The following is a 15879-nucleotide window of genomic DNA, read 5'->3' on the forward strand; positions in this document are numbered from 1 at the left end:
TGGCCCTGAAGACTCAACACGAGTAGTTTGTGTAATTTGTTCCGGTTTGTGGGGCAGTGCTGCTGGCTGGTGTGCAAACACAAAGAAGGTGAGGTGGGTCCGTACGGTCCGGTACGGTCCGGTACGCGGTGCGGCACGTCTTAAAGCCCTTCCCACGAGATGCCACTGCGGTCATTTGTGTTCCGTGGTTAAATCAGCCGTTCATCTTGTTTTTTTTGCTCGTCTTGCTAGTTAATACTCACATTATTACCATTTTTTTTTCTGTCTCTTCCATACGTTGGTGGTGAGTCTTCAGGGCCACCGTAGCGTTCCCCGCCTTTCGCCCTATGTCAGCTGGCATCGGCGTGTAAAGGATGAGAACATTTTAAAAACAGTGGTGGTGCAGGACTGACAGCTCCGTCAGGTTTGAAACTGACTTACTGTTTACAAGTATTACAGATGTATAACTCCAGATCAGAACAGCTCAGTGTCAGAGAACAGGGGCGGATTCACTGAACATATGGGCTGCGGTGAGTTAATTACAAGAACATATACTGTAGGTAAACAAAGCCCGCAGCCTAATTATTCATCCACTTGTTTATTTATTTATTTTTTTCCTCAGGTTGCTCATCTATCATGAAAAAGTGTTTTTAGAATCAGAAACCACATATAAAAAGGGAGCGAGAGCGAGATGTTGATGAGAAGATGAGAACATATTTGTTTTTGTCAAAATAGCTGCAGGAAGAATTCAGTCGTTGTGTTAATGAGAGGCAATTAGTTTTGATTAAAAATGAGTGTGCGCTCCTTACACGCGACGCAGCCATTTCCAAACAAAATAATGATTCATTTCGGGTCGTATGAGACAATATTGTCAAGAGTGAACGTCTGCGCGCAGCAGCAGCGTGACGATCGCTCTGAGGCCAAAGAGCCGCAGAAACATCATTCATTCACTTACTCGGCTGTGTGTTCAGCTCATAATACAGTGTGTGGGTGAATGTCATGTGCACAAACTGTGGCTTCTTCTTCTGCAACGTTGTTTTCTGACGACATTTTAAACTCTGCTTACTCGTGGTTTTTTTTAAAGCAGTAGTATGTAACTTCAACAAACAGGAACAAATGTGCCTGCGTACAGGAAGAGGTTTGTTTTATGGCGAGAAAGACAACAGCCATGTTGCGCTGACCCTGCCGCTGCTACTGTAAACACCACGACCTTTGACCTGTGTCAGGTTTGAAGGACGCAGTCAGGGTTCATTCCTTAACTAACATTCAATTCAGTTCCATCGAAACACATCATCTCTCAACCTCACCTCCCTCTTGTCCTTTCTGTCCCCCACCTCTCCTCTCCTCTCCTCTGACCCCCATTTTTTCCTTCCACCCCAACCTGTCTTGGCACATTGTGAGTCTGGTTCTGTTAGAGATTTCTTCTTCTGTTAAAAAGGAGTTTTTTTGCTCATTGTGTGAACTGTCGGGTTTCTCTGCTCTCGATGATGTTGTGCGTTGAGATCATGTACAAATTGTGTAGTTTTAGTGTGTTGATCACTATTCCCATTTTAAATGATATTCTATTCTCTATTCAAGCACCTTCAACATACACTGAATATTTTACAATATTTTTACAAGGAAGTTTTTTTACCACCTCGCTTTCACGACTCCACCCCCATTAAGGAGGTTCAATAGCGATGGAAAACCGAGCAGAGTCGAGCCGTGCCGAGCCAAGTCGTGCTGGAACTGTATGATGGAAACTTAGCGAGGGCAAGAGTGTGCGACTGTTGCACCTGCGTTGAACATAATTATATATAATATTTGAGTTGGTACAAAATGTCAGATTTGATGCTAAATGTGTTGTTTACAATGTTTTGGAGCTACTTCACTGTAAGGCTGTAATTATTGTGTGAGGCTCTCACTCTGCACTCTGTAAAAAAGCCTGTTTACGTCAAAACAATTTTATATTTACACACTGCAGCTTGTACAACAATAATGACTCATTTTTAAAGTGGCTGATGTGCTTCATCATGTGACTGTTTGGTTCCTCTGTGTCTCAAATCTTTGCAGAAAAAAAGGCTTCGACACTTTTGTCGCCAACTTTCGACTTGTCGTGAGATTTGTGTGTTTTCATGTAGATGAAGATTTTGTGTGGACAGGAACCTCAGTTTCCACGCGTATGAAGAGAACCGCTTTCACGTTTCTACGTGAAAGCAGAACGCCATAAACGCTTTGCAAATAAAATTGACTGATTAAACGTTGTTTTTCTCGCTCTGTGTGCATACATACATACATATGAATGCATTTCTACACGACTGTGTGTGTGTGTGGACTCACCTATTTTTCTGTGCCGTGTCTGCTTCACCTTCCTCCAGCTTCCATCGTAATTGGGAAATGGTGGTGTGAGATGGAACCGTGTCTGGAGGGAGAAGAGTGTAAGACTCTGCCTGACAACTCTGGATGGATGTGCTCCTCTGGGAACAAAATCAAGACCACAAGGGTGAGACCTCACACTCTCTCTCGCTCACACACACACACACACACACACACTGATACTGTACATGCCTGCTCTGTGTGCTTCAAGTACAGTTTTCAATGTTCCTGCTTCTCTTCTCCGACTCGAAGCCAGGAAGTCACGCCGAAATAACGACGGAGCTGTTTGGGAACGCTGATTAGATGTGTTAACAAGGCCTTACGAGCCTTTGTGCACGTACGACTGTGGCCCGAGAAAACCTCCCGTTAAAACCTCGGCAGGTTCTCGTCCATGAAAGCAAACGGAAACGTGAGCGACGTGGCTGTAAACGAACAGGCGGGCTCGGCCTCGGGCACAGAAAGTTAACGGCCACTCTGCGTCCGCCGCCGCCTTCAGCTGTAAACCCACTCCAACTGCTGCATGCACAAATAATGAAGGGAGTTAAGTCCTCAAAGCCAGCAGTCCGGCACTCTGTGACAGGTTGATCACACCATTTGTATTCATTTAACTGACTCGCGCGCACACACACACGCACACACACTGCATTCTCTCACTGCTTGGTGACAACGACTGTGAATAGAAGCAGAGGCTGATGTGATGGTAGGGAGACAGACAGCGGAGGTTAGACCACGCGGGCTCGTCCCAAGGTCGTTCTGCAGATTTCAGGCTTTCACCTCAGGTTTAACATTTTCAGCAGGATGCTGATCGAAGGGGGGGCTTTCCAGCCTGACAAGGTAAGGCCGCAGTATTTGGTTTTCCTTTAAATAATGCACCTCTCAAAATGATGATGATTGTATATGTAACCCAAGAATGAATTATACGGAGCCTGTAAAAGTCCCAGAAGGTTTTGATTTGGGTGGATCTGTGGATTCTCTTCAGATTCTTACAAAATGTAATAAAAACTGTTTTATTGTCACCTCAGTAAATGTCACGTTGACTCCATTCAGACCTGGTAGTAACATCCGTATTAACGTTCCCATTACGTCCCCATTGCATCCTCCAAGATCTGATCACAAAAACCACATTTGGACGTGGTTTGAGGACGCAGGGGATTCAGATTCTGAGTTTATATTTGTTTACACCCTTTCCCGTCTACCTACAAAGTGGACATGGACTTCATACGGTCTCAGAAACAGGGCACCTGATGGGGCCCACGTGGAGGACGCATCAGAGACTCCGCCTCCTCTTAACTAGCCAAGAAAGTTATTTTTTATTCTGTTAGCAACTTCCTGTTTTTCACTTTTCAAAGCGTCAATCTGAATATTTTGTGATGGGGGGAGTCTGTTCCCGTTCATTTGTGTCGTCTCAGGGTAGATTCTTAACTAAAGAAATCCCTAAACTGTCTCTCCATTAATGGGCAAAACTGACTATGAGACTACGTTTCATCCCGATCTGATCCAGATTACAGATTTGGCAGCATGTTCAGATTAAACATGTTTTAGACGTTCCACACAGATTGAGAAAGTCTTCTGGATCCAGTGGATCAGAGTGTTAAGGATGAATTTTAAAGTCATATCGCGCTAACCATGTGATCAGATCACGGAGGATGGGTTTTATTACAAGGTCTGAACACATGATTATAGAGAGAAGAAAGAATCAGATCTAACCATGTGCACAATACAGAGAAACATCACCTTCTGGGACTTTACTGGCCCTTAGGAAACAGTCACACTTAAAAAAATAGAGAAAATGCACATTTATTCACTGGAATCCAACAGGTCAGAGGTCAAGCTTCTTTTCTACCCAAAAACACACATGTGTCCTTTTCTCTTGACCCTCTCTTTGCAGAACACCCAGCCATACTCCCCTTTTTAGCTTCTGGAAGCAAAATGCAAAGGATGCTTCGACAGAAACTGAGCTGCATTCTTGCTTCTGTAAAGGTTAGTCGTCTTCTTCTTCTTCTTCTCAAGGCTCTGTGTCGTCGTTGTTGTTGTTGTTGTTGTTGTTGTTGTTGTTTTGGTTCCTCGCGTTTCCTCACATCACTGTGTTGTGCAGAGTGGGACCCAGCGACTCATGTGTTCATACGACTTCTCATTAACCCAAATACTCAGAGTGTGTGTTTACATGCCGTGCATGATTGGGCAGGCGTGACACAAACGCTGAACGCTCCACCACCCACTGTAAATATTTATCACCCAGCCACAGGCGGCGTGCGCTTCAATAAGAGATAAGTTGCTGCAGTTTTTCATCTAAAACGGTGTCACATTTATCACAGGAAAGTGTCGTGGTGAACTTTTACTCCACTACATTCACTCTGACTCTCTGTGTGACTCGCTGCTACCGAATAAAATCAGAAGAAGAAGAGAGTCAGTATGCGGGGCCGTATAGGCCATAATCCAAACTCACCTCTCACATACTACGGAAAATCAAACCTCTCACAAATACTGGTGAAACCTCTCACATATACTACGGAAAATCAAACCTCTCACACATAATACTGAAAATCAAACCTCTCACATATACTACTGAAAATCAAACCTCTCACACATACTACTGAAAATCAAACCTCTCACAAATACAAGTGAAACCTCTCACAAATACTACTGAAACCTCTCACATACACTACTGAAACCTCTCACATATACTAGTGAAACCTCTCACATATACTACTGAAACCTCTCACATATACTAGTAAAACCTCTCACATATACTACTGAAACCTCTCACATATACTACTGAAACCTCTCACATACACTACTGAAACCTCTCACATATACTAGTGAAACCTCTCACATATACTACTGAAACCTCTCACATATACTAGTGAAACCTCTCACACATACTACTGAAACCTCTCACATATACTACTGAAACCTCTCACACATACTACTGAAACCTCTCACATATACTACTGAAACCTCTCACATATACTAGTGAAACCTCTCACATATACTACTGAAACCTCTCACATATACTAGTGAAACCTCTCACATATACTACTGAAACCTCTCACATATACTACTGAAACCTCTCACACATACTACTGAAACCTCTCACATATACTACTGAAACCTCTCACATATACTACTGAAAATCAAACCTCTCACATATACTAGTGAAAATCAAACCTCTCACATATACTACTGAAAATCAAACCTCTCACAAATACTAGTGAAACCTCTCACATATACTACTGAAAATCAAACCTCTCACAAATACTAGTGAAACCTCTCACAAATACTACTTAAAATCAAGCCTCTCACATAGACTACTGAAACCTCTCACATATACAACTGAAAATCAAACCTCTCACAAATACTAGTGAAACCTCTCACAAATACTACTGAAAATCAAGCCTCTCACATAGACTACTGAAACCTCTCACATATACTATTGAAACCTCTCACAAATACCAGTGAAACCTCTTACATATACTAGTGAAACCTCTCACATATACGAGTGAAACCTCTCACATATACTAGTGAAACCTCTCACATATACTACTGAAACCTCTCACATATACTAGTGAAACCTCTCACATATACTAGTGAAACCTCTCACATATACTACTGAAACCTCTCACATATACTACTGAAACCTCTCACATATACTAGTGAAAATCAAACCTCTCACATATACTACTGAAACCTCTCACATATACTAGTGAAAATCAAACCTCTCACATATACTAGTGAAACCTCTCACATATACTACTGAAATCTCTCACACATACTACTGAAACCTCTCACATATACTACTGAAACCTCTCACATATACTACTGAAAATCAAACCTCTCACATATACTACTGAAAATCAAACCTCTCACAAATACTAGTGAAACCTCTCACATATACTACTGAAAATCAAACCTCTCACAAATACTAGTGAAACCTCTCACAAATACTACTGAAAATCAAACCTCTCACATAGACTACTGAAACCTCTCACATATACTATTGAAACCTCTCATAAATACTAGTGAAACCTCTCACAAATACTACTGAAACCTCTCACATACACTACTGAAACCTCTCACATATACTAGTGAAACCTCTCACATATACTACTGAAACCTCTCACATATACTAGTGAAACCTCTCACATATACTACTGAAACCTCTCACATATACTACTGAAACCTCTCACATATACTAGTGAAACCTCTCACATATACTACTGAAACCTCTCACATATACTAGTGAAACCTCTCACATATACTACTGAAACCTCTCACATATACTACTGAAACCTGTCACATATACTAGTGAAAATCAAACCTCTCACATATACTAGTGAAACCTCTCGCATATACTACTGAAACCGCTCACATATACTAGTGAAACCTCTCACATATACTACTGAAACCTCTCACATATACTACTGAAACCTCTCACATATACTACTGAAACCTCTCACATATACTAGTGAAAATCAAACCTCTCACATATACTAGTGAAACCTCTCACATATACTACTGAAACCTCTCACATATACTAGTGAAACATCTCACATATACTACTGAAACCTCTCACATATACTACTGAAACCTCTCACATATACTAGTGAAACCTCTCACATATACTACTGAAACCTCTCACATATACTACTGAAACCTCTCACATATACTAGTGAAAATCAAACCTCTCACATATACTAGTGAAACCTCTTACATATACTACTGAAACCTCTCACATATACTAGTGAAACCTCTCACATATACTACTGAAACCTCTCACATATACTAGTGAAAATCAAACCTCTCACATATACTAGTGAAACCTCTCACATATACTAGTGAAACCTCTTACATATACTAGTGAAACCTCTCACATATACTAGTGAAACCTCTCACATATACTAGTGAAACCTCTCACATATACGAGTGAAACCTCTCACATATACTAGTGAAACCTCTCACATATACGAGTGAAACCTCTCACATATACTACTGAAACCTCTCACATATACGAGTGAAACCTCTCACATATACTACTGAAACCTCTCACATATACTACTGAAACCTCTCACATATACTAGTGAAACCTCTCACATATACTACTGAAACCTCTCACATATACTAGTGAAAATCAAACCTCTCACATATACTAGTGAAACCTCTTACATATACTACTGAAACCTCTCACATATACTAGTGAAACCTCTCACATATACTACTGAAACCTCTCACATATACTAGTGAAAATCAAACCTCTCACATATACTAGTGAAACCTCTTACATATACTAGTGAAACCTCTCACATATACTAGTGAAACCTCTCACATATACTAGTGAAACCTCTCACATATACGAGTGAAACCTCTCACATATACTACTGAAACCTCTCACATATACTAGTGAAACCTCTCACATATACTAGTGAAACCTCTCACATATACGAGTGAAACCTCTCACATATACTACTGAAACCTCTCACACATATACTACTGAAACCTCTCACACATACTACTGAAAATCAAACCTCTCACATAGACTACTGAAACCTCTCACATATACTACTGAAACCTCTTACATATAGTAGTGAAACCTCTCACATATACAAGTGAAAATCAAACCTCTCACATATACTAGTGAAACCATCGCGATGATTGGTCAATGTCGTCTTTTCCCAGTAGGCTAACGTTGCTAACGTTAGCCCCACAGACTGTAGCCTGTGTGTTGCTGCACTGATGAACTGAGCGCCACTATTCCCGTATTCACGTAGTTTGAAGTGACACAGCGTCGTTTCATGTTAAAGTGCACAGAGGTCGACAGGTCTGTGTACTTTTACTTCAGTAATATTATTATAAAAAGTGACTTTTCTGCTGAGCTTCTTTTCCTTATTACTCAAGTATCGATTCTAAAGGTACTTTCTAGAATAGCGCACAGCGGTCAGTACAGCACAGAGAGCCTGTGATCAGCATGTAGTGGCAGCATCTGTCCCTCCTCCTTTTATAGTTTCCTTTGTTCCGTGTCTTGTCCCTGCTATCAGCCACTGTGTGGGCTTGATTACAGAGCCTCGTACCACTCTGCCAATCCCATTAGGCACTAATCTGTGACATGCTACTCACTCCGAGGCTGTGTGTGTGTGTGTGTGTTTGTGCACGTTGTGCGGCTTCTTATCAGAGGCCACTTAATATCCTGATCCCCTTCTGTTGTGAGGGTCTTGTTGAAGCAGCTATCAGTGCACAGCATAACCCACAGGCTACATGAAAAGGGCCTTTCATCCTGCACTCTGCTGCCCCCTTTTTAATCAACATTCCTCATTCACCTGCCTCTCGGGCCAAATTGCCTCATTTGTATTTGTGTCGTCACGAGACAGCGAGCGCCACAAACACCACACTGTTTCTTTCTTTCTTTCTTTCTCGGGCCATTTTATATCCTGCAGGTTTTTTCCATTTTTGCTCTGAAAAGTGTCAGTGAAGCGTAATGAGGCAGCCGCACGCACACGTGTCCACGCTCCCACACACACACACACGCACACATCCATCTTTTATATATAAAATAAAGAAAGAAAAAATGGCATGAAAAATAAGCAGCCTCACAAAAAGCCCGTCCCTGACACCCATGTTTCTTCTTTTCTTTCTTTATGTCTTTCAGAGAGGGAGCCCTTCATTGCCTGTTCTGTAGCAGCAGACAAGGCAGGCGCTTTTGTTTGTGGAAGTCACAGTGAGAGCGCGAGAGAGGCCAAAAACACTCGCCCGCCATAGATCTGCATTACCCGCTCCACTGGCTAAATAGATCAATCCATTCTCGCTCCCACCAAACAATTATACACCTTAATCGAGACGGCTGGAATGAAAACACCTCCTGCTTTTGATGACGTTAAACACATGGAATCTTATATTAAATGTACATAACAGAGCTTTAACCAGACGGGATAGAGAGGTATTAACATCCACTCTTGTTGTAAAGCAGACTAAATGATTTAGTTTATTCTTACACAGCCTTTTTGCAGCTGGAAAATAAAGTTTGTAAAGTTTCTTCAGACACGGGAGTCACAAAACAACACATGTGAACCTGATGATGGAGGCAGCAGCGCATCATTAACTCCTCTGACGTACAAACTCGCTGATTGAGACAGAGACAGACAGACAGACAGAGAGAGAGACAGACAGGTGACAGTTGGAGACTCTGTCCACCACCATGAGAGACATGAGCAGGTGTAGGTTAAAGTCTCAGTCCATACTTCATAATAAAAGCACATTAAAAACACACACAGCACACGACAGGACGTTTCAGAGCAAAAGTCACCTGCAGCGAAATCCAGCCTCATGATGTTCAGTCTCCTCCTCTCATCTCCTTCACTCCTCTCCTCTCCTTCACTCCTCTCCTCTCCTTCAGCAGAGCCGTCGTGAAGCAAACAGAAAATCACAGCGTTGTCATTTGGGATCAATAATAAATGACTTTATTTTAAAAAGTACGAGGCTGTAAACGGACGCGTGGCCACGCCCCTGCCGCCGCCGCCGCCGCCACCCCTGCGGCGTTTTTCTCTATCTTTTTTTATCCAGGTTTAGGGGTGCAGGAGTGAGTTTGTGCTATTGATTCATTTCTATTTGTTAGTGTTTGCTGTTCTCATTGTCTCTGTCACATTAAATGGATCTTGATGTATTCTCTTGTCTGGAGTCGTCTGTTTTTAGTGCTGTTTGAAGAGGATTCTCAGCGGCGCGATTGATTTGTTTAGCTCTAAATGGGAACAGGAGGGCGGCGGGGGTATTAAAAAAGGGGGGGGGGGGTTATAGCGACTGAATTCTTTGCAATTGTCCTTGGCTTCTTTCACTAACTGAATCCTGGGTAAATTGAGGTTTAATGCGGCCGGTGAATTAAAATGCAGATGGCTTTGCTGCCAGCTAACATCCTTGAGCGCCACGCTGCTGCTGCTGCTGCTGCCTCCTACTGCTACTGCTGCTGCTGCTGCTGCTGCTACTGCTGCTGCTGCTGCTGCCTCCTACTGCTACTGCTGCTGCTGCTGCTGCTGCTACTGCTGCTGCTGCTGCTGCTACTGCTGCTGCTACTGCTGCTGCTGCTGCAACAACTGCTGCTGCTGCTTAGACAGAGGACACACAAAAAAACACCACTCTCACACACATGCACGTGTGAGCATTTGCATACAGCCCTTCTTCTTCTTCTTCTTCTTCTTCCTCTTCTTCCTCCTCCTCTTCCTCGCACTAACAAACCTCTGGTGGATTGTGTGTGAGGCGGAGAGTGAGCCGTAAACGTGTCACCTGTTACTGCTCTTGTTCTTGCTAGAGGTCGTTTCTCTGTGCGCTCCAGCGCTGTGATGTGTCGCCGCCGCTGTGCAGCAGCAGCAGCAGCAGCAGCAGCAGCAGCAGCAGTAGATGACACACATGCACCGTGTTGAAATGTGAGCGTGGAGCTTGTTTCGAGGAACGACTGAAACACTGACCAAAGGAGAACAAGTATTAAAGCCTTTTATTTAAAGGCAGAAGAAAGTTCTCAGAAGCTTTCAGCGTCAGGAACACAGAGCTATATAAAAACACTAAGATTCATGAATCATTCATTCATTCATTCATTCATTCTTTCTGTGAGCAAATGAGAGTCAAAAATCAAAAACTGAATTCGAAGATTTGCTTGTACCGTAAAAATAAATATATATATAAAGGAGATCAAGTTTTCAACAACATGACTTTTTTCAGTCTGAATTAACTAAATGAAGTAAGTTTCTTTTAAAGTTTTAAAGTAAGAATGACATCACCGTTTAAATCAATGCCACCTGTAACTCATCAGATTCCAAAGAAGTTTCATCTAATCCAGATCGTCTTGATCAGATTTCCGCTCATATCCAGATTACAGATTTGAGGGTGATGCTAATTTAACATTGAAGAAGTTCAGATGTTTTAATCTCAGCGACGTCTTCACTACGTCCACCAGCAAAACTGGATATTTACGTTTCATTGTCTTTATAGTTTTTACACTGGAACTGTGCGACTCTGGCAGAGACGCCTGCAGAGGGTTTAGTCATTTAAGGAAAAGGGAAAATGTTAAGTTAATAAACATTAACATGTGCATGTGCCAGGCTGATGTTATGTCAGGGATAAAAATCATGGGAGAAACACACGTAAAAGATACACTGCAAAAAATCAAAAACTGAACTTGAATTCAGTATATTTATCTAATCACAGCATTTTTGGCCTGATTTACTTATTAAGGCAGATCATTTTGCTGGAAACAAGTCACTTTCCCCTGATTGTGGTTATAGTTCCGTATTTTTTGCAGTGAAATCCAGTTCTGTCTTTTTCATTTCATGACATTTGATCCGACCGTGAAATTTAAATGACGAGAAACAAAGTACAGACTGTGGAAAACATGGTTTCTCCATCAGTTCCGTAAACAAATCAACAAACTGCTTTAGAATCTGGACTCTCATTTGAACCCGGAGAGAACAAATCATTCACGCTGACCCCACTCTAACAACAGCATGGGAATATTGTATGAAAAAAAACAACAATTTCACAACCTTTTACTGAAGAATCATTAAACACATGCATGTGATGAAGTTGTGATTCATTTACCAACAAAGAAAAGCTCTTTAACGTTATATTGTGCACAAATTTGCTCTTTTAAATTGTAAATTGGGTCGCGGCGGTTTGTCATCCTATAAAAAGTGTGTCCCGCATTAAAAGTTTGGGAAACATTATCCCAAAATAACACGAGCGAGTACAGGTGCACATGGACGGGGCGAGTATATTAAATAATTTGGCTCTTTTTTGTTTCTCCCGCCCACAAAATGCGCACACGGCTCACACAAAACCCTCCATAATCAAATCCACACACCTGGCTACCACCTGCCGAGCGTGCTGGAAATGTCACAGCTGTATTAGTCTTAGATGAGCGGGATTATGGGATGTTTAATTGGCTCCGAGGTGTCCGAGAGACTTTAGATTTATTCAGTGTAAAAAAGAAAAGAAAAAAGAGAGCTGTGTAATGACAGGAAAGCGCGTCAAATAGTGTTCCTGAGAAACTGTCCACGGTCATGAACTCAGTGAGACATGGTGCACACAGATGTTCTTTTGCTTTTTAATTATATTATTGGAAATGAAGGTTGAGACTGGAGCCTGAAAAAGCAGCATGGAGGTTGCATAAATCCATCATTGAAATGTGTCCAGTCTGAAAGTTTGAATGAAAACGTCCCTGAACCTGAGTCTGCAGAGGCTTCCTTCTCATTTAAGGGAAATAAAATGATCTGAGTTCAAGTGGAAGCTGTGGAAACATGTGCACGCGGCGCGGTGAAAACACCAATGACGTTTCTGTTGATTTGATGGACTAAAAACACAAAGACTCTCCGGGGTCTAATCCTCGCACTTGTCTGCCTTTGTTCTAAGTGTACGTGTGTTTTCTCTCCCGTCTTCCTCCTCCTCCTCCTCCTCCTCCTCCTCCTCCTCCTGTGTTACAGATTCATCCCAGGACCTAACAGAGAGCTCCCCGCTGCCAGAGCCGCGTGCCAGGCCTCTTCCCCTCCCATCAACCCATCCCGACTCCCTCTCTATTCCCAACGAACGGACTCAAACTCTTACACCCGCCGCCGCCGCCGCTGCTGCTGCTGCTGCTGACTGGATTACCTGGGACCACACAAAGGATATCCACCCAGATATAACAGCTTTGCTCACGTGGTGCCAAGGATTTGAAACCAGACTTAATCCCATGTTTGATCAACGAGCGCCGCGTTGGTGACTCTTCCTCTTCCACGCAGGCTGTGGCCAGTTTCCGGCATTCTCTCTCTCTCTCTGTCTCTCTCTGTCTCTCTCTCTCTCTCTGTCTCTCCGTCTCTTTTACCCTCAATTTGTCTTGTGTGTGAAACCTGAACCGGCTTAGCGAGGGTTACTCAGAGGTTGTTAGAGCGTTATCTGAAGACGTTCAGGAGGAGCTCACATGGAACGTGGAACGTTGTGGGAGAAATGACCTTGATCTGCCGTTTCTCTCTGTGTGGAAGGTGTTTGTGTGTTTGTGGACTTCACTGCGTCACTGGAACAGCTTTGCCGTGAGGTTTAGCAGCTGAACGTGACCACGAGCGGCTGCGGCTTCAAACTCAACACGACGGACATGTGTGGCTTTGACTTTTATGTGTGGGCATGCCCAGTGTACATTCATCATCACTCCTTTTCTTTGTGTGTGAGATCATTTGTGTATATATACATATACATACATACATATATATATATATATATATAAATACATTACAGATAAGAGCTGAGGACCCAATCACATGACCCTGTTCAGAATTGGTATCAGCATCCGTAATGAGAGGCAGACCTCACGATAAGCTCCGCCCCAAGTAAAATGGTAAGAATCTTGAGTCGAGGCGTCTTCTCCTTCGTCGTGTCCACAGTCTTTGGCGCCACCTGCTGCTTATCTCAGTGAACTGAAACACGCGTCATTCTTTTTACTGATGGAAAAGTCGGTTCAGATGTGATAACGTCACCGTCCTGTCGTCACCGACGCTTTACCAGAACTCCTCGATAGTTTGCCATATCTCGAACAGAGGTGTCAAACTGACGGCCCTTGGGCCACATGCGGCCCCCAAACTGATGACATGTGGTCCACTGACTATCATCGTTATAATAAAAACATTGGCTGTGACAGTGATGTTTGCGAGCAATATTTTTATTATAATAATAACGACAACACATGTGGTAGTAATTATCACATTGTGTTTTACTTTAAACGTTAAATACATTAAAATATTAATTACAGTTGTCCATGTTTTTATTTACTTGATTTTAGATGAATGTGATATTCATTTGGGTTTATTTTGCATCATAAATATGTTACTTTTGTGAAGTATATGTCACAACAAGCACTTTTACTTTGAGATTCAGTGAAATATCATCTTTATTAAGTTGTGATGGAATATTGTGTTGTCATTTTCTCATATTGTCAACCTGCTACTGAACGTTTCTTCACTTTTCTGCTCTTGTTAGACCAGATCATTGGCCCCCAGGTCATTTCAGTTTGACACCCCTGATCTAGAATATTCTAAAACGACCAGAGTTTACTTGTCATTGCAGAAGAACCTCGGGGGTTCTGCGGTACGACCGTCCAATCACAGACGAGACTCAGCGACACATCACACGCTGGTGACGTCGGCGTCCCAGTACCGTAAAAACCTAACCGGTTGAATAACTGCCAGATATCAAAAGTGAAAGTTATCTTTTTTGACAATTCTACAGCCAAAAAAAATCTAAATAAATCACGACGGTCACCGGAGGGCTAACGGCAGGTGTGAACACGCGAGGTCTGATTACGCAGGACGGGATGTTAACACCAGATCTGAAAGGGCCCGAGTATCGATCGGCCCCTGAATGTACTCCAGAGGCCTCGTGTCCTGATACGGTGTCAGTGTCTGCTTGCGTTGGACAAAAGCCACGACGGAGTCTTTAAAAGTATCGGGGTCACTTCTGTCATTCAGCAACGGGCCAGAAAATGCTTGTAGTTTCTGTAAAAAAATAAAAAGAAAGGAGGAAAAACACTTGTATAGAAGAACTTTCCACTGCGGGGAACCTGAAGAGCATCGGACAGAAGAGCGTGTTTCTCACACAAACAGGTGATTTATTCTGAGTTTTACTCACTAAAGGAAAACATACAGTGATATCCCTCCCGTAGACATAAGTACATTACAGCACAGCCTTATGAGAAATAAATATGGTTTTCTATACTGATACGCTGTCTCCCATTCCTTCACATGGTTACTGATGTCTGGTGAAAAATGTGCCTCTTATCACAGTGTGATGTGTTGTAATATGTGGGTGGAAGATCTTGTCAGGAGTTTCATTTCTATGATATGTTAACATTGCGACAGGGTTCGCTCGGATAAACAAGCAATCAACAGTATGAAAATGACTTACGGGCACTCACACACTCACACACACACGCACACGCGTGATGCTTCGTTTATACGATTCCCTCGGCGGCAGAGTGGATTTATCAGAACAGCACATTCAATTCATTCATGCAATTAGAATAAAGATTTCCAATATTGTGCCCGGCGAAATTCCAGATCATTTTCAATATCAGCGCGCTCCTCCCGGCTCATATGAGATCTGTCTCGTCTCCCCGTGGACGCGCTAGTGTACATTCATCATTTTTCGGAATTTGGCTAGTTTCAGTGGAGCCCAGGGCCTCAGTGAGCAGTCACAGAAGGTATGAAACAGACACACACATCAATCTCCCACTGGTCCTGCCACAATCACAAAGGACTATGGCAGGGAGGGAGAAGATTTGGTTGTTTTCTTCTTCTTCAATGAGCCGCTCTCTTCTTTGTGTTCCTCACATCTAATGCGACTCACTGTGTTCCGGTGTTACTGAGCGCATGCAAATGAGTACATGCACATTCTGTCTGTATGCATGTCCGTGTGTATGTCTCCAGCTGCTAAAACCAAAACACACGAGTGCAGACGCAAGAAAACAAATGAAAATAACAACAATAATGACAGACAGGGAGGGCTGTGCTACCGCTAACACACCGCGAGCAAAAACATAATCTACAA

At 42.6% G+C, this 15879-nt stretch overlaps 1 protein-coding gene across 4 annotated transcripts in view; it reads left to right on the forward strand.

Annotated features, from left to right (window-relative positions):
* Positions 1-13681, forward strand: part of LOC131460557 (chemokine-like protein TAFA-1) — a 147787-nt gene extending 134106 nt beyond the window's left edge. For 2 of the 4 annotated variants that reach the window (XM_058631161.1, XM_058631163.1), the window contains exons 4-6: positions 2337-2461; positions 4223-4314; positions 12789-13681. In XM_058631161.1, coding sequence (XP_058487144.1) covers positions 2337-2461; positions 4223-4249 — 152 coding nt within the window. In that variant the 3' untranslated portion in view covers positions 4250-4314; positions 12789-13681. Of the gene's footprint in view, positions 1-2336; positions 2462-4222; positions 4315-8974; positions 9997-12788 lie in introns of those variants that run through there. The other 2 variants (XM_058631162.1, XM_058631165.1) reach the window with 2 other exon arrangements.
* The last annotated feature ends 2198 nt before the right edge of the window (positions 13682-15879 follow it).

This window comes from Solea solea, chromosome 6 (genome assembly GCF_958295425.1).
Source record: "Solea solea chromosome 6, fSolSol10.1, whole genome shotgun sequence".
In the NCBI taxonomy this organism is placed as follows: domain Eukaryota; kingdom Metazoa; phylum Chordata; class Actinopteri; order Pleuronectiformes; family Soleidae; genus Solea; species Solea solea.